At 43.7% G+C, this 27,677-nt stretch overlaps 1 protein-coding gene across 1 annotated transcript; it reads left to right on the top strand.

Annotated features, from left to right (window-relative positions):
- The first annotated feature begins 134 nt into the window (after positions 1 to 134).
- Positions 135 to 27,677, top strand: abhd15 (abhydrolase domain containing 15). Its single transcript, XM_033046210.1, has 3 exons — positions 135 to 1,324; positions 24,029 to 24,381; positions 26,814 to 27,677. The coding sequence occupies exons 1-3, from the start codon at positions 896 to 898 to the stop codon at positions 27,346 to 27,348; spliced, it is 1,317 nt and encodes a 438-aa protein (XP_032902101.1). The 5' UTR covers positions 135 to 895; the 3' UTR covers positions 27,349 to 27,677.

Below are 27,677 nucleotides of genomic sequence, written 5' to 3' on the forward strand. Positions count from 1 at the left end.
CAGCATCTGCAGTTCCTTCTTAAACGGCTTTCCCAACGAAACGATTCTCCCCCCTCTATTGGCTGCGACTTTCTGAGCCACTTTAGGTGCAAGCCATTGGGTCCAGCTCTGGGTAAAGGGAGGCAGTTCCCCCACACACAACTCTTATCATCAGCTGGAGGGCGAGGATTTGCAGAGAGGGACGAGAACACCGCCGACGCCGGAGCGCAGATAGAGACAGAAGAAGGGTCTCGACCCCAAACGTCCCCCATGCCTTCTCTCCGCAGATGCTGCCTGTCCCGCTGAGTTACTCCAGCTTTTTGTGTCTATCTTCGGTTTGAACAAGCATCTGCAGTTCCTTCCCACACATTCAAATGGGATACCTGTCGAGATTGTGATTGTGAGCAGCGAGAGCTTGTGAGTTGCAACGACAGCCAAACGCCGCTCCTTCTTGACTCTCACTTGGAAAGATGTGTGTGTGTGTGGACGCGGTTGGATGCTGCATCTTGCAAAGCGGCGGGCTGCAGTTTATTTAGGGGGACGGCGAGTCTAAAGGTTTGGTTCAACGACCGGTTAATTTGTTTCAGGCGGGGTGGCGGGGCATCGGATTGAGAAACAGTGCGATCGCAGCAACTTCCTCTCTTATGAAGTGGCTGCGTGCAAGAAGGCTGTAGCTGTGGGCTTTTGAGCATTTTGCAAACAGCGGTCTGGCGCGTGTCAGCTCATGAGGATATACATACATATATATATATGTGTGTCATCTGATGTTCGAAGGCTTTGGGAGCCGCTGTTCATTCACTTTGATGGTTCTGTTAGATTCCAAACAGTGCAACAGAAAGGAAGGGAATTTCAGCAGAGACTGACTGACTAACTCCTCTTGTCGCTTTGCTTGAGCGCCGTGTGGGCATTTCTGGCGATGCCGATGTGGGCTCCAGCGCTCTGTATCGCGTCCCTGGCTGTGCTGGCTCTGTTGGCCCGGCGATGGCTCGCTCAGTATTTTCAGGACGGGTCGGACAGCGACCATGCCCCGCGGCTGATCTGCAAACCGTCGGCGCTGGCCAAATACCTGCTCAAAACGTGCCTGGCCGTGAGAGCGGGGTCCCAGCCCCGCTGGCTGTGGAGCAGGTTGCCTCACCTGCAGACGGTGTGGAGTGGGGTGTGGACAGCGGGCGCGGCCGTACACTTCACCCGGGATTACCTGCAGTTGGCGGACGAGGGTCTGGTGGCGCTGGACTGGGCAGTGGCGGCGGCCGGCACCAGGAGGCGAACTTCCAGCAATTCCCCAGCGCCCATCGTCCTTGTCATCCCCAACTCCTTCGGCAAGATCACCAGCAATGTCATCAAGGTGAGAGGCCAGCCCGGGCCAGGGGTAAATATGGGGGAGAAGGCAGGAGAATGGGGTCAGGAGGGAGGGAGAGAGACAGACAGAGAGAGATCAGCCATGATTTGAGTGGCGTAGTGGACTTGATGGGCTGAATGTCCTAATTCTGCTCCTATCACTTGTGAATTTATGAGCCCTGGTGCTGCAACTGCCCCTTCCAAAAGCGCAGGTGGGCAAATGCAGGGCAAAACACAAAGTGCAGGAAGAATTCGGGCAGTATCTGTGGGTGGGCGGGACTCCTCTTCAGACTGATTGGAGTAGGGTGGAGAAAGCTGGAAAATAGAGGTGGCGGCGGGCAACTTTGGCAAACGGTAGGTGAATACTTCTCCACCCTCCCCCTCTGCATTACAATCAGTCTGAAGAAGGGACCCGAAACGAAATGTCACCGAAGATAGACACAAAATGCTGGAGTAACTCAACAGGACAGGCAGCATCTATGGATAGAAGGAATGGGTGACGTTTCGGTCGAGATCCTTCTTCAGACTCAGGTTCAGAAGGGTCTCCACCCGAAACGTCACCCATTCCCTCTATCCAGAGATGCTGCCCGTCCCACTGAGTTACTCCAGCATTTTGTGTCTATCTACCTTCGGAGAATTGGTCTTTCAGAGAGCAAGCACTGGGCTATGGGGCCGAAGTGCCTCCTGCCGTTCTCAGTAGCTCCCTGAGTGTGAGAGTGAGTGTGTGTGAATCCGTGCGAGTGTGTATGTGAGTGTGTATGTATGTGAGTGTGAGTGCATGAGTGTGTGTGTGAGTGCATGCGTGTGTGTGTGTATGTGTGTGTGTTTGATAAAGGATTCAATTCAATTCAATTCAATTGTGTGAGAGTGTTTCTGAGTATGTGGATGTGTGAGTGTGTATGAGTGTGTGTTTGTGAGTGTGTGTGTTTGTGAGTGCGTGTGTGTGTATGAGTGTGTGTGTTCGTGAGTGTGAGTTTGTGTGTGTGTTTGTGAGTTTGAGTGTGTGTGTGTGAATGTGTATGAGTGTGTGCGAGTGTGAGTGTGGGTATGTGTGTATGTTTGTGATTGTGTGAGTGAGTGTGTGTGTGTGTTTTAGAGATTGAGTTCCTTTCATGTTGTGCTATCCGCTGCTTGCTCGCATTGTAAATTTCCGTTTAGTTGACCTCCAATCGCGTCACACAAACAAGTCTTTGCAAACTTTGCTTTGAACTTTGCGGGAAGTTATCTATCCGCCAGTGAGATCACCCATCCCACACCGTTCTACACCCCGCTCACTGGGAGCTTATTCTCAGAATAGGATTTAAAGTTTGATATATTTAAAAAAAAACAAGCGCATCAAAAATTCGTTGCTCAGTCTCAAATAAAAAAGACACGAAATAAACTTGTGCGCAGAAAGGAACTGCAGAAGCTGGTTTATACCGAAGGTAGACACAAAGTGCTGGAGTAGCTCAGCGGGTCAGGCAGCATCTCTGGAGAGAAACGATGGGTGATGCTTCGGGTCGGGACACTTCTGTAGACTTATATGAAATATATGTAGTTAGATGGTCCTTGTGGTTTAATACCGGACGGGGTAGCAAGGGCGAGGGCGGGCTCAGGTGCCTGACATTGGCCGCTGCGGTTTCGTTATCGCAGTGTGAAGCTGCATCTTTGTATCAGTGTTATTTCTATCTTAATTCAACATTGATGTCTGTGTGCGTAAGCGACTGGTGTCCCCCCCCCCCCCCCCCCCCCCCATCCAACGTGTCAACTACCGCTCCCAGAGTGTTGCAGCTTGAAGGAGCCAACACAGCAGCGTAAATATCCTCACGCTGAGTTCTCAGAATCAAGGGGAACACAGTTTAAAGGAGGTACACAAAAAAGCTGGAGAAACTCAGCGGGTGCAGCAGCATCTATGGAGCGGAGGAAATAGGCAACGTTTCGGGCCGAAACCGTTCTTCAGACTGAAGAAGGGTTTCGATTTTCCAACATCTGCAGTTCCTTCTTAAACGGTTTAAAGGAGACGTGGCTGGGCAGGTTTTTGCTGGGAACGCCGCAGCCAGGGGTGGTGGTGGAGGCAATGGTAGATACGGCAGTGGTATCTACTCTAGGAGGCAGAAAGATACGCAGGGAATGGATGGGCAGAGGAGATTAGTTGAATCTCGCATCATGGCCGGCATGGACATAGTGGGCCGAAGGGCCTGTCCCCCGTGCTTGTACTTTTGTATGTGAAAGCAAAACAACAGTTCGCCAATACCTTCCCATCAAGGTGTTTGTTGCAAGAGGTTGATGATGGTAACAAATATAACACATTTTTTGTCATTATAAATCAGTGGGCTGGGAAGCTGGGTTTGGAACAAGGGGGTATTATAGAGCATACAATAAGGCTACCTGTGCCCTATTGGGCTCTTCCTGAACTGTTTATTGAGCTTGCTTTTCTTCAGGAAAAGGATAAGCGCGAGGTGACTCCAAGAACAATGGAATATCTTAATTCAATCAGTGAGAGCACTTTGATTGTTTTTACAGATGGATCTAAAGATCCAGTTAGTGGGAGAGCTGGGTTTGGAGTGTATGTGGAGCAGCTTGGGTTGAAGATTGGCCGGCGCATTTCTGATGGAAGCTCTGTTCTCACGACTGAATTGATGGCAATTCAATGGGCTCTAAGGTGGATTGAGGAAGCCAGTTTTAGAGAGGTCATTATCTGTTCTGATTCTGCAGCTGCTCTTGAAACTTTAAGAGTAGGGAAATCTAAAGCTCGTCCTGACATTCTAAATGAAATCTTGAGTGTGTTTTCTAGAATTGGGTTTGCGTGTAACATCACTTTTTGCTGGGTTCCCGGGCATGCTGGGGTGAGGGGGAATGAGCAGGTGGACCTCATAGCATAGGAGAGTTTAAGAAGAGAAATAGATATCCATGTATCATTGGGGAGAGTGGAACTGAGAGAAATAATTAAAGAGGGCTTAACAAAAGAATGGCAGAGAGGATGGGAAATGGAAGTCAGGGGTAGACACTACTTTTCTATACAATCTGAAGTTAGGATAATATGTTTCTGTACATCTCTGTCCCGTAGGGACTCAGTTAAACTGTGTAGATTGAGGTTGGGACACTGTGGGTTAAATTACTATTTGTGCATTGTAGGGAAACATGTTTCTGGCTTGTGTGAATGTGGGAGTAATGAGACAGTTAAGCATGTTTTCCTAGAATGTAAAAAGTATAGGGTAGAAGAAAAGTATTGTTTGTTAGACTGACAGGACTTGGAGTTGAGGCTTTTTCTGTTTCATCTCTGTTTGGACACAGTGAGAAACATCAACTGATATCCAGGGCTGTTCTTCAATTCCTGCAAGTTACAGGACTGTATGTAAGAATTTAGTTCAAACTTTGACCTGTGGAGGGCAGTAATACGCTTAGCAGCGTCTACACTGCCGGAATCCTACAAGAAGAAGAAGTACAGTTCGCCAACGGCACTGCGCCATTGATGAAGTCCGCTCAAGGTGCACACAGCAGAAACCAATCGCGCAGGAAATCAAAGGTAGACACAAAATGCTGGAGTAACTCAGCGGGTGAGGCAGCATCTGTGGAGAGAAGGAATGGGTGAGAAGAGATCAGTCTGAAGAAGGGTCTCGACTCGAAACATCACCCATTCCTTCCCTCCATAGATACTGCATCACCCGTTGAGTTACTCCAGCACTTTGTGTCTACCTTCCATTTTACCCAGCATCTGCAGTTCTTTCTCACACGTGCAGGAAATCATCCTGTTTTATCTCAATACTGTCTGTGCACATTCTTTGCATCCCAGGTGCTAGGAACATCTTGGCTAGGATTTCAAATTTACCTGTGTGTAGAAACATAGAAATTGGGTGCAGGTGTAGTAGGCCATTCCGCCCTTCGAGCCAGCACCGCCATTCAATATGATCATGGCTGATCATCCAAAATCAGTACCCCGTTCCTGCTTTTTCCCCCGCAGAGAATTCCACAGATTCACAACTCTCTGGGTGAAAAAGTATTTCTTTATCGTTGAACTTGACACAATTATTTTCCTGTTTCAGGGAAATATTTGTGTCAAATTCTATGATAACCAGATACATTGGAAATCCCAGCTGTTCTGAACACCTTGGACGGAACATAGAACAGTGCAGTCCAGGTACAGGCCCTTCAGCCCACAATACCTGTGCCGAACATGTCGCCAAGAAACCAATTTCATCTGCCTGCACATGATTCATGTTCTTCCATTCCTTGCACATCCATGTGTCCATCTAAAATCCTCTTAAATGCCACAATGGTATCTGCCTACTGGCAGCATGTTCCAAGCACCCCACCACCCTCCATGTAAAAAACTTGCCCCGCACAGCTCCTTTACACACTACCCCTCTCAACTCAAAGCTATGCCCTCTAGTCTTTGCCGTTCCCACCCTGGGAGAAAAAAAGTTCTGACTGCCTGCCTTTAAGGGGATAAACACAAAACTGCTGTCGGGTAGTATGGAGATTCCCAGTGTTCCCATCCCCAAACCATTACAGTTCAGTGTTAGTGCATTGACTATTAAACGGTTGTTCGGAGAGGCCGTTTTTGCAGCCTTTGACAGGGATGATTGAGATGTGAACATGAGAATTAGGAGAGGTCGGGCATTTTGGTTCCTTCTGCCTGTGCTGACATTCAGTCAGATCTATCTCAGCACCAGTCACCAGACTAAACCCGTAAAACTTGATATCCAAAAATCTATCAAGCTCAGTCCTGAATGTGCTTAATAATTGATCATCCATAATCTTTAATACCACGTGGTAATATCCTGTGGATGAAGAATAGTCTTTACATCTCTGTCCACTTTCTATTTTCTGCCCATGAATCAATCTATAATCCATGTCAGTATATTACCCACAATTTCATGCGGCCTTAACTTTGTTGGTAACCTCTGGCTTAGCGCCTCACCAAAGGCCTTTAGAATGTCCAAATAAGAAAAAATTAGGAGTGACATTGTTGAACCCTTGATTAAATTTGATAGGACGTGGGGAAGCTTTATTCAACATTTTCACACAATATAAATTGTCCCCTTTCCAACCGTTATAATAATTATTTTACCTTTATACGATGGAACGGACTTGACGACAAACAGGGACTTAAATTGTTGAAATTCTTTGTAGCCCAGATTCTGTTTAGTTTTTGTAGCCCAGCTTTTTGTTTAGTTTAGGGTGTTTTGTTTTTCTCTTTTTTTTCTCTGTATTTTCTATTTTTTCTTTTTATCTTTTTGTTTTTATATATACAAGTTCTCTTTTAAACAACTATATTTACATAGAGACCGGGAGGTCTATACCCACTGTGTATTTTGACACTGGACTCATATTTAGGTTATACCTGTTATTATTGTAATCCTGATCCCTATGTATCAATATCATTGTTATGTTTATCATTATTGGGGGTTTTTTGTGTTGTTTTGTTTTTGGTTTTGAAAAAAAATTAATAAAAAGATTTTAAAGAAGAATGTCCAAATATACAATTTCCATCTGTTTTTCACAATACTACCTTTAAAACCTCTAGTAGTTTTGTCAAATGTGATCTCTTTCATAAAACTGTATTAATTTTGCCTGATCCTGTAATTTTCTCACAACGCTGTTATCTTTTTCTTCATTATGGCCTGTAACATTTATCCTACACTGACATCAGGCTAACTCAGTGTCAGTTTCAGTTTAGTTTATTGTCACGTGTACCGAGGTACAGTGAAAAGCTTTTGTTGCGTGCTAACCAGGCAGCGGAACAGAAAGGACCACTCACCTGTAGTCCTCTCTTTCTTTCCTTTGTTAAAATTGTGGGATTTTCATTTGCTTTCTTCCAATCTGTGGGAACTATTTTAGAATTGAAAAGCTGGAACACTTCTTATGCCGACGACATTCTATCTCTGTCCCGCCCATTCCCCTGACATCAGTCTGAAGAAGGGTCTCGACCTGAAACGTCACCCGTTCCTTCTCTCCATGAGATGCTGCCTGGCCCGCCGAGTTACTCCAGTATTTTGTGTCACACTTCTTATGCCAATGGGTTCAGGCCAACAACAGACAAACTTATGCACATCAGTAACTGCAGGTTCTTCCTCCCACAACCTGAGGTGAGAAGGGAAAGGTTTTATCGGTGCTTGAAGAGAAGGAGGAGGTACCTGCCAGAGGAGGTATTTGAGGCAGCAACATTTAAAAGACATTTGGACAGGTACATGGATAGTAGAGTTTTAGAGGGATATGGGCCAAATGCAGACAGGTGGGACTAGCATAGATTGGGCATCTTGGTCGGCATGGGCAAGTTGGGCCAAAGGGCCTGTTTCCTTGCTGTATGGCTCTATGACTCTATTTCTGAGGAAAGACCTCCCTCCAAGGCTTCCTAAACAACACCCTACTCCTTGTCAAAACTAGGCATCCAGCCATTGAGCCTGTGAGGACATTAACATGACCTCATGCTGCCATTTCGCAAATGTTCAAACATTTTTCCAGTTCACGCAATCTGCTCTTCTCAACAGGTGGTATAAAATATAACCCAAAATAAATGACTTGCTATCATTTCTGTCATATCAGCTAGGAGGCAGGTGGCAGGAAATCAGGAGCATTTATTTCTTTTAATTTCTCAAGTTTAAATATATTTAAAAAAAGAAAAAGTAGATTAAATTCACTGAATCATAGTCATGCAGCACGAAAACATGCTCATCGGGACAACTCGACCAAGATGCCCCATCAAAGCTAGTCCAATTTGCCCAAGTTTGGCTCATATTCCTTTAAACCTGCTTATCTATGTACCTGTCCGAGTGCTTTTAAACGTTGCTACTGTACAAATCTCAACTACGTCCTCTGGCAGGTTGTTCCATTTACCCACCTCCCTCTGTGTGAAAAGGTTGTCCCTCGGGCTCTTATTAAATCATTCTTCTCTCACCTCTAATCCTTAATTCTCCTCCCATGGGAAAAACAGGTTGTGCTCTATCTATGCCCCTCATAATGTTGTAAATGTTGATCACCCCTCCATTTTCTTACACTCCATACAATCACTCTATCTATTCTATTCGTGATTGTATACAGTACATCTCGATAAGATCGCCCCTCAGCCTCTTTCGCTCCAAGGAATAGTCCAAGCCTGCGCAATCTCGCCCTATAGCTCAGGTCCTCAAGTCCTGGCAACATCCTCCTGAATCTTCTCTGCAGTCTTTCTAGCTTAGTGGCATCTTTCCTTTAGCAGGCTGACCAAAACTGGACACCATGCTCTTAGGTACAGCCTCGCCAACATCTGTAACATAACGTACCAATCTCTGCACTTAATTCTCTGACTGATGAAGGCCAGAAGCCTTCTCCACTACCCTATCAACTTATATCTCCTTATGAGATACTGCCTCGCATGATAATTCTGTATTGCTACTTGTGACTGTCTCTGACTCGAAAGATTATGATTTTGAGTTGCATTCCAGTGATACGAGCTAAGAAAACCAAGCGTATGCATCTCTGCAATAGAGAGGGGATCGGATACTGTTAGAGATGCTGTCTTTCAAATGAGATGTTAAACTGGGTATATGTAGAAAGGAACTGCAGATGCTGGTTGAAACTGAAGATAGACACAAAATGCTGGAGTAACTCAGTGGGTCAGACAGCATCTCTGGAGAAAAGGAATTGGTGACGTTTCAGGTCGAGATCCTTCTTCAGACTGGGGCCTGATTGTTAAGATCGATGCAAATGATTCTTCCGCACTATTCTAAGAAAAGCAGTGAGATAAACCTTAGTCAATATCATGAAACAGATTACCCGATCCTTATCGCTTTGTTTTTTTAACAGCTCACTTTTTTAACTGGCCATAAATTGCCTATGGTGTTTCCTTCCTTTCAATAATTAACAGGTGGTGGCTGATTTCAGCAGCAATGGTTAGGTTAAAGATAACAATTCCACATACTGATCATTCTCTGTGGGAAGAAGCAGTAGCTGTTATTGATCCATCATGAAAGAACAGGTCTGCCCTGTCTTTATGATCTCAGGTGAGATAATGTAAATCTCTCTTCCAAACTCAGTGCACTACGTTGAAATATCGTGAAGTCACAAAATATGCTCTTTTCGGTCATTCTTTTAGGAAGGAGATGAGTAGAAATTTCTTTATTCAGAAGGTGGTGAATCTGTGGAATTATTTACCACAAAGGCTGTGGAGGCCAAATCAGTGGACAATTCTAAGACAGAGATAGATAGATTTTTGATTAGTACAGGTGTCAGAGGTTATGGGGAGAAGAGAGGAGAATGGGGTTAGGAAGGAGAGATAGATCAGCCATGATTGAATGGCGGAGTAGACTTGATGGGCCGAATGGCCTAATTCTACTCCTATCACTTTATGACCTTCTGACCTTATAAATGTAAGCCTATTGCTCTTCAGCATGCTTAGGAAGTTGAGTCATGAAAATAATTACCTTCTGAACCTTCTGAATTTGTAGTCGGCAGGGCAGTACTCTGCATATCGCCAACTTGGATCATCTTTAAGAATTAATCTTTCATAATTCATCTTTAAATTGAATCCGTTTTTGTCACATTAGTATTATCACTCACTTTTAGTGGAATCAAGGATATGAATCAAAGTGATAAAAACAAAATGCATAATGATCCATATTTTAGAAGTTTGGATAGTCATCTACATTTCTTTCCGTTTTTTTCGTCATGGGATCCTTTCCTTTAAAATAGAATGATGCATCATAGTCCCAGGGCGAAGTAGAGAAAGCAGATAGCAACCCATTGCAATTTGTTACCTCGAGAGTGGTGCTGGAAATGTGTTAGATATTTGACCAAAACCAGACTCAGTTGTTGATCTCAAACGATTCGTTGATACCCGTTGGGCTGGGAGTGAAAAGTGTGCTTCTTAGGTACAACAAGCACTCCAAAAACTATCATATATCAAATATCTATATCTTCAGGAGCTGCAGAGAGAAATTTGAGGATGAAATTGGTTCCACACAGCAACACAATCTCCGTAACAGTAGTGCTTCTCTAAAATGTTTTTTTCAATGTAGTCAACGGTCACCATTTAAATGATGGGCCCACTTTTTACAACTGCTTCCATTATTGTAGAGAAGGTACACACAGAGTTCTAGCTCCAGTTAGATAATGGAATGTAGAAGAATGCATGACAATTTGTTGCAGAGTTTCCTATCGATTGGACCTACTGGAGATGCTGTGCACCATGGTATAGGGATTGGATATGTAAGGTCATTGTTTGTACAGCTCATACGTGCGTTACCAAGGCAAGGTTGGAATTGAAATGTTTTTTTCCTGTTTGCTGAATAAATGCAACACCAATGAATATAGTATCTTTGTAACATAGGAAAGGAGTGGGTTGGGTAATCCACTGAATCTGTTTTGTCACTTGGGAAGATCATGGGCGATCTGTTACCTAATTCCCTGAGCTAGCCTTTGCCATTAAAATGTGTGGTTAATAAAAATCTTTTAACCTCAGATTTACAGTTAATGATTGACTCAGGAAGAGAGTTCTAGATTGTTTCCAAAATTCATGCTTGATAGGCTTGATTCGAGTTTTTGGACTTCTCACCCACTATTTCTAAAAATGGGTGGCACAGTGGCGCAGCAGGTAGAGCTGCTACCTCACAGCGCCAGAGACCCAGGTTCAATCCTGACCTCGGATGCTGTCTGTGTGGAGTTTGCGCGTTCTCCCTGTGACCATATGGATTTCTTCTGGCTGCTCCGGTTTCCTCCTACATCCCAATGGAAAGTGATTAAATAAATACAATGGCACTGGTTACTTCTGTTTTTGGAAGCCCTGCTCACATCTTTGGAAGCCCTGCCCTACCAGAATTTTCTGCAGAATGTGGCACATATTGTACACCTGACAAAATACAGGTAGTTGTACTTTATCCATTTTCTATTAACATAAGTATATTATAATTCACACTGTCATTAGAACTTAAGTAGTTTAGGTCTCAATAGCCACATGGTTTCACTCACCCTTCTTGGGTTATGTGTTTCCTAATGTCATCCTGGCAATGCTACCAAAGCCCTTCCATAACATGAGGCAGTCACAAAATGGCTACCCCGCCATAGGCTGAATCAACCATTGACTGTTTATTTTCTGATGATCTTTGCTGACAAATGTTTTTAAACATATTTCTAAATGTCTCAATGAATGGGGCCCTCTGAATTGCCCAGCCATGGTTGGAGGAGGGAAGGGGACAGGGTATAAAGCAGCTCTGTCCTCTTGGTTCAGTGAAATATGGAACTTCCCTGGACTCAGTGGAGAGTGGAAGGGTGGAGCAAGTGGTCAAATGTGTTCACATCTGGCCTTCAGTGTCTCCCAGACTTGCAATGCACTGAACTGCTCACTAGCTTCCAATTCAGTCGACGGTGGGGAATCTAACTTGCCCAGTGGATTTTTGGGGAGGAACATCTAGTCAGTTTTATGAATTTGATTTAAATCATTGTCAAAGAACAACTGCTGTAATGCCACACAGCTGATCCACAGAATTCCAAGTATGATTTGTTTGTTGATGAGATTTCATAAGTTCCAATATTTAACAATTGGTGGTTGGTTCAAGTAGATAGCCAAAGAAGAAGGTTGTTCTTCTTGCTGATCACTTGCTGTGGCTTGAAGAGCCAGCTGTCAACAACCTATTTTTATTCAGAAGGTCGGAATTAGTTATTCAATGAACTTAGATTCAACATGCGTAAGTCTTTCTTTCAAACTCAATGTAGAGTTCGACCAGATGTACTCAGTAGTGCATAATGTATCTCCCACCAGTGCTTTAGAATATTCTGAGGTCACAGAAGATACGACACAAATGGAAGCTTCTCTATCTTCCCTCAGCATGCTTGGGTCTGCCATTAATAATATTCCTTCTTTAAACTGAATCGACCCTGAATCAGGTTAATATTATCACCCATTTCCAGTAGAAACACTCAATTGATTTATATCCTAATATAACCTTTGGAATAGGTAACTTTGTGTTCTGTTCAGTGTTTAAGTGACTTTGGAATAAATTATCAACCAAAATAGGCCATACAGAAATAGAAAATAACAGAAATTTAGCATCTATGCAGAGAAATAGGATTTTCATTAGAATCAACCTGAAATAGAAATACCTTGCAGGTAGATGGGACTAGGGGAGAATACGTGTTCAGCACGGACTAGAAGGGCCGAGATGGCCTGTTTCCGTGCTGTAATTGTTATATGGTTATATGGTTAAATACTAACGATGTTTCTTTGTATCCAGTATTTGTACAATTTTAGAGCTTATAATTTATTTTAAAAATCAGATTTAAATCAAATTCCCCTGAAATTGAAAGTGCATTTTAATCATCCTGAATAATTAATTTCAAAGTAGGAATGCAATTTTTGAAGCTTTCGCACAAGGGATGTTTTTGGGGACATTTAATTTATTTCACATTGTGTTATCAGTTCTTCAGAAATCAATCAACTGTAGATTTGCACTCCTTGTGGTAGCCTAAGTGATGCACAAATATATTAGAGGTAAAATCAAAAAAGCAAATGTATTTAATCAAACACAAATATGAATTAAAATCTACCCTTGCCATAGTAAGTATAGCCTGAATTCACTGTTGAGTCAGATTGGATTAATCAAGTGTAAATTTGTTGGAACGACAGATGGCACAATGGGCTAAGTGTTCGGCTGGCCGAAAGGTAGCCGGTTCGAATCCCGCTAGGAGTGCATACTGTCGTTGTGTCCTTGGGCAAGACACTTCACCCACCTTTGCCTGTGTGTGAATGTGTGTGATTGGTGGTGGTCGGAGGGGCCGTAGGTGCAGATTGGCAGCCACGCTTCCGTCAGTCTGCCCCAGGGCAGCTGTGGCTACAGAAGTAGCTTACCACCACCGAGTGTGACTGAGGAGTGAATGAATAATGCGATGTAAAGCGCCTTGAGTATTAGAAAGGCGCTATATAAATCCCATCCATTATTATTATTATTAAATCCTAGTTCCTGTTTCACAGCTGCATTGATGCCAGACATCACATCATATTAACATAATATATGGTGTACATGGAGGCTACTTTCACATTCATTTATTGTGTGGCTTAAACAATAACATTTGTTTAGTGGCAGGCTCTACCTAAAAATAAAAACCCCACTTACAAATGTTTTGAAAAAAAATCATTAAAATTAAATTATGCCCACTGGTGGTGAGGACAAAACAAGTACAGGAGTGTTTCTTGGACTCTTGTGTGCAGCCCATATTAAGTGGAAGTAAGTTTCGCCAATTAATAGAAGTAAGGATTTAAGAAGGAACTGCAGATGCTGGAAAATCGAAGGTAGACAAAAGTGCTGGAGAAACTCAGCGGGTGCAACAGTGAAGGAAATAGGCAACGTTTCGGGCCGAAACCCTTGGGTTTCGGCCCGAAACGTTGCCTATTTCCTTCGCTCCATAGATGCTGCTGCACCCGCTGAGTTTCTCCAGCACTTTTGTCCACAATAGAACTAAGGAGTTTTTTTCGAAGATAGACAGAAAAAGCTAGAGTAACTCAGCAGGGTCAGGCCAGACAGCATTGAAACATAGAAACATAGAAATTAGGTGCAGGAGTAGGCCATTCGGCCCTTCGAGCCTGCACCGCCATTCAATATGATCATGGCTGATCATCCAACTCAGTATCCCGTACCTGCCTTCTCTCCATACCCTCTGATCCCCTTAGCCACAAGGGCCACATCTAACTCCCTCTTAAATATAGCCAATGAACTGGCCTCGACTACCCTCTGTGGCAGAGAGTTCCAGAGATTCACCACTCTCTGTGTGAAAAAAGTTCTTCTCATCTCGGTTTTAAAGGATTTCCCCCTTATCCTTAAGCTGTGACCCCTTGTCCTGGACTTCCCCAACATCGGGAGCAATCTTCCTGCATCTAGCCTGTCCAACCCCTTAAGAATTTTGTAAGTTTCTATAAGATCCCCTCTCAATCTCCTAAATTCTAGAGAGTATAAACCAAGTCTATCCAGTCTTTCTTCATAAGACAGTCCTGACATTCCAGGAATCAGTCTGGTGAACCTTATCTGCATTCCCTCTATGGCAATAATGTCCTTCCTCAGATTTGGAGACCAAAACTGTACGCAATACTCCAGGTGTGGTCTCACCAAGACCCTGTACAACTGCAGTAGAACCTCCCTGCTCCTATACTCAAATCCTTTTGCTATGAAAGCAAACATACCATTCGCTTTCTTCACTGCCTGCTGCACCTGCATGCCTACTTTCAATGACTGGTGTACCATGACACCCAGGTCTCGCTGCATCTCCCCTTTTCCTAGTCGGCCACCATTTAGATAATAAATCTCTGGAGCATCTCTGGAGAAAAGGAATAGGTGATGTTTCGGGTCGAGACCCTTCTTCAGACTGACTTTTTTTACTGACTACAGCAATAGACTGCGCTGTGAAATGGAACGCTGCTTGACTAACCTATACGAGTCTATCTTGTTACTGGACAGTTTTTCCGGGCCTTTCGAAAAAATGTAAGCAGAATTCCAGCAGAAAGTTACCAAGCAGGCAGTAATGCCCCTGTCCCACTTAGGAAACCTGAACGGAAACCTCTGGAGACTTTGCGCCCCACCCAAGGTTTCCGTGCGGTTCCCGGAGGTTGCAGGTGGTTGCCGGAGGTTGCAGGTAGTGGAAGCAGGTAGGGAGACTGACAAAACCCTCCGGGAACCTCTGGGAACCGCACGGAAACCTTGGGCGGGGCGCAAAGTCTCCAGAAGTTTCCGTTCAGGTTTCCTAAGTGGGACAGGGGCATAAGGGATGGCACCCTGGCACGGAAGACTATAACTTTAACTTTGACTTCCACGTCTTCCTTGAGGAGATTGCAACACAGAGGATCAGTTTCTTGTGAGAGTCAAACTGCAAGGATGTTAGTTCTGCCATCTGGTGGGAGATGGTTGTGGCACTAAATGCAACTTTCTAACCCCAGCGCTGCTGACCAGTGCCAAACCCCCTGTGGCATTGATTCCTTGAAAGAAAAATGCAGATCCTGACGGACTCTTGGGATGAGCTTCAAACTGGAGGAGGAACATCTGGGTGGCACTAAGAACCTCGGATCTGTTTGGCAGGAGCCAAACAAGTCCAGCGTAAATGGCAAAACCCATCCCACCAAGCAGCTCCTGCTCCGTCTGTGGCAATCCGCTGTGCCTGCTGCAAGTGGCCTCCCCAGCCACTGCATAATTCATAGAAATGGAGTGGAAGTGAATTACCCTTCACCCTGAGGGATTGCCTAAGAAAGGGAAGGGGCAGGAAGAAATAAAGAGCCTGACGGTGCAGAGGGCAGATCCCTGAGTGACCAATGTGACCTGGAGAAACATTGGAGCAATAATATCCGTTAATAATTAGTGAAATAAGTCAATTGAATGTTACATTTTGATAGAATGGTGGTTATTAGGGTTCATCAGCAGTGACAGCCTGACAAATACTTGCAGAAGCTGAGCATCAAACATTCAGATGACAGGAAGTAACAAAATAGATTCCTTATCTTTCAGCCTTTGCAATTCTGCAACTTGTACAGTACCTGAAGCTGCATAACTGCCCGTTATTTTACCTCCAATTTGAGAGGACTATCTAGAACACCCACTTCTGTGACACAATTGCACTAAAACCACATCAATCTGAGAAACCGCACGCATGATCACAGCAGGCATACATAGCTAGCGGCTGCTCTGTGGGTAATTGACACTAAAGTATTTTCTTCAGTCACGGAAGGCCATTTATATTTATGCACATATGATCAGAATTACAATCCTTAGCATTCATTTTGAAAATCCACTAATTTAATGTTCCAGAAACAGTAGTTTATCTTTACCACTAAAAAACATTGGACACGATCTTCAAAAATACTGCATGTCACAGGATCTGTGCATCTGCAGCATTGGTGTGACATGTGCAGTGTCATCCATTATTGATTAGTGAACTAACCCCATTAAATATTAACATTTGACAGAGCCATGATTGTCAGAGGATGTATAGTTAGTTCATGAGTAGTGACAGCCAGACAAACACTTGCAAAACCACACCACGTGAATGCTCAATACAACGTCACTCGACTAACTCGGGGGAAGAAACCAGATTGAAACCTTGTGATTTTTATTTTGGCGCAGTTCCATTTTGTTGGAAATTTGTTACTTGATGCATTTGAATAGTTGTGACGTTTTTCCGTCTTACAGCATTAATGTTATCTTGAAATTGTTTCATCTCAATGGACCGGTGCTATTCTTTTGAGTTGCCTACTTTGTGATTCAAATCGCAAATTGCAGACTTAATTAGTATCAAGGAGCAGTTTACTAGATCCACATGTGAGATTAACATTGGTCAGGGCGAGTTGTCCAGTTTGTGGTAATTTTCTCTTACATCTACACTGAATTCACCCTGAAACTGTGCAGGTGGGAAAATCTAATCAAGACTCACAGAGCAGTACAGCCCAGAATTGTTAAATAGCACAAATAAAATGATATAAATACAAATACTATTAATAACACAACGTGAGATGTTATATACAATTACAGAAGACAATGATGTAAAACACGACATATTGTTGATATGTTAGTATGTCCTCTGTGTTCTGTAACTCCTGCAGCTTTGACCCTTAACTAAAACCTACGGCAAATACTGTTCTTCTCTATGACTCTGCGCAGGTGACGAACGCTCTCCAAAATTCTTGTGCGAGCTATTCTTTAACTGAAGTGTTATTCACTCTTTGATATTATAGTTGATCCAGTGGGGTGGGTGGCACAGTGTTGCAGCAGGAAGAGCTACTGTCTCAGAACGCCAGAGTCCTGGGTTTGATCCTGACCTTGGGTTTTATCTGTGTGGAGTTTGCATGTTCTCCCTGTGACTACGTGGGTTTCTTCTGGGTGCTCTGGTTTCCTCCAACATCCCACAGACATGCAGGTTGGTGGGTTGAATGGTCTCTGTAAACGGCCTCAAGTGTGGAAGGAGTGGATGAGAAAATGGGTTAACTAGAGTGAACGGTTGATCGATGGTCGGTGTGGACACAGGGCCAAAGTGACAGTTTTACATGCTGAATGTCTAAACTTAATGGCAAACTCAGCTTACATTTCCACTTTCAAATGCCACTGGGGTCAGAACTGAGCCATCTTGTCATTTATGCCATGACTTGCAAATGTTAGTGATATCAACACAGCAGGGGAACCAGAAGAAAAGTCTTATTTTAAAGGGCAAATTCTACAAGATTTTATTTTGGTTTACTAGTCTGTTTGAAAAAAAAATCAAACACTGACACTGCATCTCCCACACCATCTTGGAATAAAAATTTAATTTAAGTTTACTGTGAGTTAAGTGAAGTCACCTGACTACAATTTATCCAGCAATAAATAATTTTACGATATTCGCATCTCGAAAGTAAAGTCAATGCAGAATAATTACTCTTATACTCTGCAAATTATACCACTTAGGTTAATTCTACCTGTGTCTCAAATAAATAGTGGTCAGTACATACGTGTCTGTTTACCGTAACACTATATTTTCTCCGTAGCTATAACATTAAAGTGAATTTCAGAATTGTGATATCATGTTTATTTTGATGCTATGAATCTCACCGTTGATTACTGGAGAACACCACTGATTCTTAGGGGATGCTTTACCTCAAGACCACACTATTCCCTACCAGCCCTGTAGTTTAGTTTAGTTTGGGCATACAGCGCAGACACAAACACTTCGGCCCATCGAGTCAGCACCCGACCAGCGAATGCTGTACAGGCGATCTTGCACGACCCTGCACGCTAGGGACAATTTACAAATTCTACCAAAGCCAATTAACCACAAACCTGCACGGATGTGGGAGGAAACCAGAGCACCTGGAGAAAACCCACGCAGTCACAGGGAGAATGTACAAAACTCCATACAGACAGCATCCGTAGTCAGGATCGAACGCGGGTCCCTGGTGCTGTAAGGCAGCCACTCTACCGCTGCGCCACTGTGCCACTGTGCCCCGCCAAATTTCACAAGATAAAAGTCTATTTAATTAAGTAGCCCTGTGTGTCCTGGGAACAAAGCTGGTACAGATTGTAGAGAGAATGGCTAGCAAAGATTGGTAAAAATCCCCTTGGCAACCCCTTCCCCCAAAAGGCTATTTGTACTCTCTCCTCAGGAGACTACTGATATATTGGATCAAGGCCATGCCTGCAACTTTTGTTGAGGCCCCTTCAGCTATTCACCAGCATACAGAGGACCCGATAGACTATCATCAATAACATGATAGAGCCAAAAGACATGGGAACTGTACGAATTAGGAGTTTGGTTTAGTTTAGTGGAAACGAGCACTTCAGCCTACCAAGTCCACGTCAACCATTGATCACCCATCCATACTAGTTCCATGTTATCCTAAGTTCACATCCATTCCGTACCCACTTAGGGCAACGTCACAGAGTCCATTTAACCTACAAATCCACGTGTCTTCATCTAGTGATGATCTAAAAGCAGATGTCAACTATCTCCCAAAAGAATTGGGAGTTGACCTCTTCCAACAGCGTGTGATTGCATGAAGACATGACTGACCACAGGAAAACACACACTGTGTTCACACAGAAGCAATGGGAGAGAACCTTCATTGTAGAATCTTAACCAGAGGAAGCATTTCAACATTTCCCATTTAAAATTGTGCTCTATTTACAGGATTAAATACCAAGCCTGAAAGTTAAACGCTGTTAAGGAACCTGGCAATGTTAGTTTTCGAATAACTAGACAAGATATATTCTGCCCAGATGGTGCAAGGCTTGCAAGTGAAATTAAATATTGGGTTGAAAGATAATCATCTTCATTTTGCGTATCACAGCACCATCTATTATAATGTTACTGTAAAATCAAAAGGTTTGATTATACTTACTGCAGCATGTAATCCTATAATGAGTATGGGTGTGGCATTCACTTTACATATTCACATACAAATTAGTTCCACTACTGTACTTCCTTACTGCCCTGTGATTCACAAAATCATCATTAAAGGAATCTGAAAATGCTCTGATGTTCCTTCAAAGGCTCTTGAATTGCATCTAATCTGCAGTGGTAGAGACTCATTCACCGTATGTTTTTTGTAAGCTCTCTTTGATTTGAGAAGTTGTAATGTGGTGTCTCGCAAGACATTTATTTTTTAAGAAAAGCTGACTACCAGTTAGGTGGATATTGAGAACAGTCCTTTTTTGACTTTGGTCAGTTTTCAGGATCTTGGCGTCACTGGTTCGGCCAGCTTTCATTGCTCTTTCCAAACTGCCCAGGAGAAGGCAGTGGTGAGCTGTCTTCTTGAGCTCCTGTAGTTTTTCCAGTGAAGGTATTTTCACAATTACTGTTGGGCAGGGAATTCCAGGATTTAGATGGTACACAAAATTGCTGGGGAAACTCAGCGGGTGCAGCAGCATCTATGGAGCGAAGGAAATAGGCGACGTTTCGGGCCGAAACCCTTCTTCAGACTGATGCTGTGATTATGATATATTTCCAAGTTATGAAAGTGTGTGCCTTGGAGGGGAATCTGCATATGGTGGTATCCCCTTATGCCCAAACACTTTTTATTCTTGGTGGTAGTGGTTGCCAGTTTGAGAGGTGCTGTTCGAGTAGTTTAAGTAGGTAACTGCAGTGGAGGTGCAGATGATTCACAGTCAAGCCCGTTTCTACCAGTGGATGAGGGAATTAATATTCAGGATGGCAGATACCAGCCAAACTGACTGCCTTGGCCTGAATGGTATAGAGCCTCATGACTTTTGTTGTAAGTGCATGATTCCAAGTGGAGAGCATTCCACCTTGTGGACTGTGGGAGGGTTATGGGATATCAGGAGTAAGTTACTCTGCAAAGAACACCTAGAGTCTCACCAACTGTTGTAGCCGTTGTATTGGATCGACTGGGCTTATACACACTGGAATTTAGAAGGATGGGAGGGGATCTTATAGACACAATTCTTGGACAGGCTAGTTGCAGGAAAAATGTTCCCCATGTTGGGGAGTCCAGAACCAGGGGTCACAGTTTAAGAATAAGTGGTGGGCCATTTAGGACTGAGCTGAGGAGAAACCTTTTCACCCAGAGTGTTGTGAATCTGCGGAATTCTCTGCCACAGAAGGCAATGGAGGCCAGTTCACTGGAGGCCAGTTCACTGGATGTTTTCAAGAGAGTTAGATATAGCTCGAGATAGACACAAAAAGCTGGAGTAACTCACCGGGACAGGCAGCCTCTCTGGAGAGAAGGAATGGGTGACGTTTCGGGTAGAGACCCTTCTTCAGACTCTTGGGGCTAACGGAATCAAGGGATATTGGGAGAAAGCAGGAATGGGGTACTGATTTTGGTTGATCAGCCATGAACATATTGAATGGCGGTGCTGGCCGAATGGCCTACTCCTGCACCTATTTTCCATGTTTTGATGTATTCGTGTGTCTGGCTCAGTTGAGTTTCTGGCCAATAATGATCACCATGATAATGATAGCAGAGGCTTGACAATGGTTATGCCACTTAGAGTAAGACTCTTTTGTTGGAGATGGTGTGACATTATTGTGGCACAAACGTTACTTGCCATTTATTAGCCCTTGCCTTCATGCTGTATGTAGGTGTTGATCGATTTATTGTATGATACAGCATGAAAACAGGCCCTTTCCCCCACCCCATCAATATTATTGATCACGCATTCACACCGGTTCTATGTTATCCCACTTTCACATCCACTCTTTACACACAAACTAAAGGCAATTTACAGAGGCCAATTAACCTACAAAGAAGTACTCACATGATGCCCACACAGTCACTGGGAGAATGTGCGAACTCCATGCAGAAGGCACCTGAGGTCAGGATCAAAGATTATAGTGCAGAGCAAGATAGACCACTCCTCCGAAATCCAATGGACTGACGTGTAGTACGTAACGGAACGTCACGGCCACCATTTGTTGATGCCAAACGCGACATCTTTGGTAGCGGGGATGGACTCCACAGTTGTACAATCTGCTCTTACATCAGGTCGCAGGGAAAAGCAAAGATACTAGACGCTCCTCTGGTATCTTTGGGGGAAGAGGACGATTCCTCCACTCCTGAGTTGATCCAGGACTGATTCTCGGTCCCCCCCGTCCCCCCCCCCCCGATACCAGATGAAGGCGGCCGGCGAGAGAGCCTCAAGCGTCTGCCCACGGTCGGCGCTCCCGAGGCAGCGGGCAATGCTCCTCTAGTATCTTTGGTGTAATCCGTTCCAAAGATTGATCTACTCTTTGGTGTAATCAGTGTTGTAGGGAACAGTGTTTTATAGATCATCGATCACTTCACATATTTAGTTAATATTATTGTAAATGTTATGAATATTATTGTAAATTGCCGCTCATGTCATACCCATGTCATACGACGCTTTTTTCGCAGAGTGGCGCATCTTGCTCTGCTCTATAATCTTTGGTCAGGATCAACCCAGGTCTCTGGCGCCGTGAGGCAGCAGCTTCACCAGCAGTGAGTGCCCCCTTTGCGCTGTAATGTGAACTACTTTATTTGAACTCTTGCATCTGCTCTGCCATTCAATAAGATCAAGATTAATTCCTGTCCTCAACGGCACCTTCCCATTTAATGGTCATGCACCTTCAAGGGAATAAAAATTATCAAATATTTATTAAATATTTCACAAATATTTGGGGAAGAAAATGAAGATTCTCAATTTTATGAGACGTGAAGTTCTCCCTCTTCTTTGATTGTGCTGCTCTATCCTTTACCTCGTGTCCATGTAACTTTGGCGAATTTGTGTCCAAGCATAGACGCGGCGACCATTTCGCCAAACATTTGCGCTCGTTCCGCCAAGGCCTACAGGTTCTCCTGACATTTTAACTCCTCTTGACATTCCTATACTGACCTTTCTCTCCTGGGCCTGCTCCATTGTCAGAGTGAGGCCATATGCAAACTGGAGGAACAACACATCATATTCCGCTTGGGTAGATTATAACCCAATGGTATGAATGCTGAACTGTCCAATTTTACTTAACTAAATTCCCCGCCCCTTCTTTCCCCCACCCCACCTTTCTTCCCCTCCGCTCTCTCCCATGTGCCCCACATGGACTTCCCTCCCCAACACCTTCCTACATTCCCTCTTCTAGCTTCGCAATTTACAACTTCAACCTTTTTGTCTCATACCTCCTGTCCTTAAATCATGGCCTTTGTCCAACCATCTGCCTATCACCCCCACCCCACCCCCCCCTCCCCACCCCTCTCACCTGTATCTACCTATTGTATACCAGGCTTTGTCTTGCCCTTCCTCTATTCCAGCTTTCTTTCCTCCCCTACAATCAGTCTGAAGAAGAGTCCTGACATGAAAGGTCACCTATCTATGTTCTCCAGAGATGCTGCCTGACCCGCTGAGTTACGCCATTACTTTGTTTCTTTTTTTGTAAACCAGCATCTGCAGTTTCTTGTATCTAACCTTGTCATCGTCATTCCAGCCGTAGAAAATAGCCTCAGAATTTACCCTGTCAGGATATTATGTGTCAATGAGATTAGCTCTCTTTCTTCCAAATTACAAGACCGTAAAACTTAAAGGGACTGTGGGAAACTGGACCCAAGTTGCTGAGAAAGACGCTCAAATATTAAGAAGATGGTACATGGTATTTTATCGAGGACATTTAAGGATGGCCATTGTATGATGATGTTGATAGAAATGCCCATGTCCGTGAATGAATAATGAGAAAAGCAATGAGTAAAAATCATGTTCATAAGTGATAGGAGCACTTAATCATTAGGTCATTTGGCCCATTAAGTCTATTCCTCCATTCAGTCATGGTTGATTTATCTTTCCCTCTTAGCTCCTCTCCTGTCTTCTCCCCATAACCCCCAAAATGTTGGAAAGCACACTTCAACTAAGATGTTATTGAATATATTTATAAACCTGCCGTTTGGTCTTGAGATTGTCTAATTTTACGAATTATGAAATAAAAAGTTACCGAGTGGAAAGAAGTTCATGATTGAATGAATGAATGAATGACCAAAACTGGTTGGTAAAGTATTTTCTAACACATGAATCAAGAGGCCCATCCTGATGAAAGTATCTGAACATGGATACTAAACCGAGGTTCTTAATGGTCGCTAACATTAAGTACACACCAAAATGAGCTTCTTGACAGTTTGGTCATGTGCCAGAGAGTGTGAGACCAAGGAATTTGAGGAAGGACATCCTTGTGATTGAGGCAGTGCAGAGTAGGTTCACGAGATTGATCCCTGGGATGGCGGGACCATCATATGAGGAAAGATTAAAAAGACTAGGCTTGTATTCACTGGAGTTTAGAAGGATGAGGGGATATCTTATAGAAACATATAAAATTATAAAAGGACTGGACATGCTAGATACAGGAATAATGTTCCCAATGTTGGGCGAGTCCAGAACCAGGGGCCACAGTCTTAGAATAAAGGGGAGGTCATTTAAGACTGAGGTGAGAAAAAACTTTTTCACCCAGAGAGTTGTGAATTTATGGAATTTCCTGCCACAAGAGGGCAGTGGAGGCCAAATCACTGGATGGATTTAAAAGAGAGTTAGATAGAGCTCTAGGGGCTAGTGGAGTCAAGGGATATGGGGAGAAGGCAGGCACGGGTTATTGATAGGGGACGATCAGCTATGATCACAATGAATGGCGGTGCTGGCTCGAAGGGCCGAATGGCCTCCTCCTGCACCTATTTTCTATGTTTCTAATGCAATGCACATCTCCAATTCTGTGCTCCTCAATGGACTGTAGTCGTATGGAGATAAATATCTGGCTCAACTAAACAATACTATAAATTGTGCTAATTCTGATTTTGTCTTTGAAGCTCTGTGCCTCAGCCCTGGATTGTGGCCATCGGCCAGTAATATTTAATAGAAGATGCCAGAATGGATGCCTTTTGACGACACTGAAGCTGCAGCAGTTTGGTGATCCATCTGATCTCAGAGAAGCAGTCAGATACATTCGATACAAACATCCAAGTGCCAGGCTCTTCACTGTAAGCGAGAGCACAGGTGCTGGGCTGTTGCTCTCCTACCTTGGCGAGTGTGGATCCTCCAGCTATGTGACATGTGCTGCCTGCATCTCACCCATCTTCAGATGCCAGGAGTGGTTTGAGAAAGGATCGCCCTGGCTTTATCATTGGCTTCTGCTCCTTTATCAAAAAACTTGGCTGAGCAGGTGAGTGATTTGAAAAGTATTTGTCGCTCACTGTGAACTACATAGATACATAGAAAATAGGTGCAGGAGTAGGCCATTCGGCCCTTCGAGCCTGCACCGCCATTCAATATGATCATGGCTGATCATCCAACTCAGTATCCCGTACCTGCCTTCTCTCCATACCCCCTGATCCCTTTAGCCACAAGGGCCACATCTAACTCCCTCTTAAATATAGCCAATGAACTGGCCTCAACTACCTTCTGTGGCAGGGAGTTCCAGAGATTCACTAGGCAGGTATACAGTGCATGATGCTGCAGTTAATATTTGTTATGGATTTTACTCCTGTATTGTGGAAGCTCCTTTTCCTACACTGCAGGGTAAGTCAAAGTCAATTTTATTCGTCACACGCACCCGAAGGTGCAGTGAAATGAATTTGCCAGCAGCGATACACATAAAAAGAACACACAATACACAATAAAATTTAACACAAACATTCACCACGGCATTCTTCACTGTGGTGGAAGGCAACAAAGTTCAGCCAGTTGTCCTCCTTTGTTCACCCGTGGTCAGGGCCATAAAGCCTCCGTAGTCACCGCTACGGACAGCCCGATGTACAGGCCCTCTCGTCGGGATGATTGAAACTCCGACGTCGGGACGGTCGAACACACGCTGCGTCTTGGCGGTCACTTCATAACATGTTGCAGGCTTTACCAATGATTATTGATCATTCTCAGTGAACTACCTCACTATTCTGCACTTATTCAATGTTCATGAAAAGATGAAAGACTTGGATAGCCTGAACCATTTTCCTTTTTCTTTTAATTTGCTAAAATTAGGCAGGTACATGGATCGGACAGGTTTAGAGGAATATGGGGCAAATGCAGGCAGGTGTGACCAGTGTAGATAGGTGATGTTTGTGAGATGCAAATGAAGTCTGAGGCAAAATCGCAGTAGATTGTGGGCCGGAGGGCCTGTTCTTGTGCTGCACTGTTCTGTTCTATGTTCTATTGTATGGACATCAGGCACAACATCATCTGGTCTGGGTAAGATATTTTTGATGACAATTTGATGATGCTGCTGCCATTTTTTTAAATATATATATACTGAACTTTTGTTGTTTATTATGGGTTTTACAGGGTAATATGATTTTGTACTTGTTATGCTGCTCCACGTAAGAGTTTCATTATTCCGTTTCGGGACATATGACAATAAAACACTCTTCACTCTTACAGTGGAGAAGTGGTACAAATGTCACTTGACATTTATCAGTTCAAGTTTCAAAGTTGTATTGGAGTTTGTTACATGCAGGCACAATCTGCTTCATTATCTGAAGAGTGGTAAATTGAGCTGAACTCCATGTGATCATATTATAGCACTGAAGTAGATAACAGAGATATGGAGGAATTTGGCAATAAAGGAAAATAATCCTTGATCGGACCTCTGAGAATGGATTTCAGTTTAGGTTAGTAAGCATGTGGACATTGATCAGAACTGAATTGGGATTTAGGTAACGGCTTTTGAATGAGTTGTGGTGTGTGGAAGGTGGGTGTGAGACTAACCAGCAAAACATGGGACTTGTTGAGTTTGGAAGTCAAAAATACATATTTCTTTATTTTAGCAGCAGATGGGCTGATGCAAAGGTTCAAATGTTGATATGTTAGAGGTGAAAATAGTTACTTTGTGATGAAACTGATATGCGTTTGGGGTTAAAAACAATGCCAGGATAAACAGTGTGATTCAAGCTGAGAGGGTGGTCAGGGATGGACATGAAATCTAAAGCAGCCATCTAAAATCAAAAGCTCTCAGGTACCTCTAGAGGCAACAAAGAATTGTGCATTTGATGTAAGATTATTTTAACGGAGATAATACTCAAATTGTCATGTGTAAAGCAGTTTGTTAGATCTTAGAGTGGATTTACCGGGGAATTGTTCATAACTCCGCTAAGTAATGGTGTGCAGAGGGGATTTACCAGAATGCTGGCTGGATTAGCTGGTATTAACTCCAAGGAGAGCTTGGATAAATGGATTATTATCTCTGAACGTCAGATGTTAAGGGGAGAACTGATAGAAGTTTTTAATATTATGAGAGGTATTGATAGGGTAGACTTTTTTCCCAATGGTGGAAATGTCAAAGACGATCAGGCATAGCTTTAAGGTGAGGGGCGAATTTGTGATGTGCAGGACAAATGTTTTTTCACACAGAGCGCGGTGGGTGCCTGGAACATGCAACCTGGGGTGATGGTGGAAGTAGATATGTTCGTAGTATTTAAGAGGTTTTAGATAGGCACATGGATATGGCGGGAAAGGAGGAAATGGATCAGGTGCCAGCAGATGAGTTTAGTTTATCTTGACATCATGTTCGGCACAGATTTTTGGGTTAAAGAGCCTGTTCCTGCGCTGTATTTTTCTATGTCATGTTAAAGGCCTATTTGTAAATATCCTTGCCCACTCCAGGTACACCACTGCACTGGGTGAGATCATTGACATGGAGAAGTTGTTTGCTACACAGACTCTGAAGGAGCTTGAGGAGGCGCTGTTCTGCCAAACAAAGAAGAGCAACTTGACGTGGGACGCGTACTGGGAGAAGAACGACCCTCTACGAGACGTGGACGAGGTCGCGGTGCCGGTGCTGTGCATTTGCAGCCAGGATGACCCCTGCCGAGGGGACGCGGACACAACCCTGCCCTTCGAGCTATTCGAAACCAACCCACATTTCTTCCTCCTGCTGACCAAACATGGTGGCCACTGCGGCTTCTTGAAGAGCAGGTCCTCCGCATGGAGCCACGAAGTGTTGCTGGAGTATTTTAAATCTGTCAGTGAATTCTTCGTGACAGAGGAAAGGACAAAAAGTTTATCAAAAAGGAAATGTGCCGGAGCTGTAAACTCTATGTCTTACAAATGCGGCAGAGGTAATAGCAACAGAGGGGACGCATTTTGCTCTCACAATATTCATGAAATTTTCAGCTGGCAGAGGTCCTACACCAGGTGATTGAAAATTAGGATCCATCAGGAAATTACGGTTCTTGTTGACTTTAAAAGTAAAGTTAATGCAGCTCTGTTTTACACGCACCATAAAATGCCATGTCGTTAGTGTGGACACGGGAGCAGCAATTTTAAGTGTTATTGAGGATTAGACTTTTTATTTGGTAACTTAATTTCCAGGCAGCTAGAAAAAGAAGAATATACCCATTCTTTTTCGTGGAGATGAATCTACAACATTTCAATGCTTAAGATGGAACTGCAGATGCGGGAAAAATCGAAGGTAGATAAAACTGCTGGAGAAACTCAGCGGGTGAGGCAGCATCTATGGAGCGAAGG

This window comes from Amblyraja radiata, chromosome 28 (genome assembly GCF_010909765.2).
Source record: "Amblyraja radiata isolate CabotCenter1 chromosome 28, sAmbRad1.1.pri, whole genome shotgun sequence".
NCBI lineage: Eukaryota > Metazoa > Chordata > Chondrichthyes > Rajiformes > Rajidae > Amblyraja > Amblyraja radiata.

Excerpts from the sequence above, each read along its gene's own strand:
- abhd15 (XM_033046210.1), top strand. The coding sequence starts at position 896 with ATGCCGATGTGGGCTCCAGCGCTCTGTATCGCGTCCCTGGCTGTGCTG. Across the intron at positions 1,325-24,028 it reads TCACCAGCAATGTCATCAAG|CTCTGTGCCTCAGCCCTGGA; the intron begins GTGAGAGGCCAG and ends TTGTCTTTGAAG. Across the intron at positions 24,382-26,813 it reads CAAAAAACTTGGCTGAGCAG|GTACACCACTGCACTGGGTG; the intron begins GTGAGTGATTTG and ends TGCCCACTCCAG.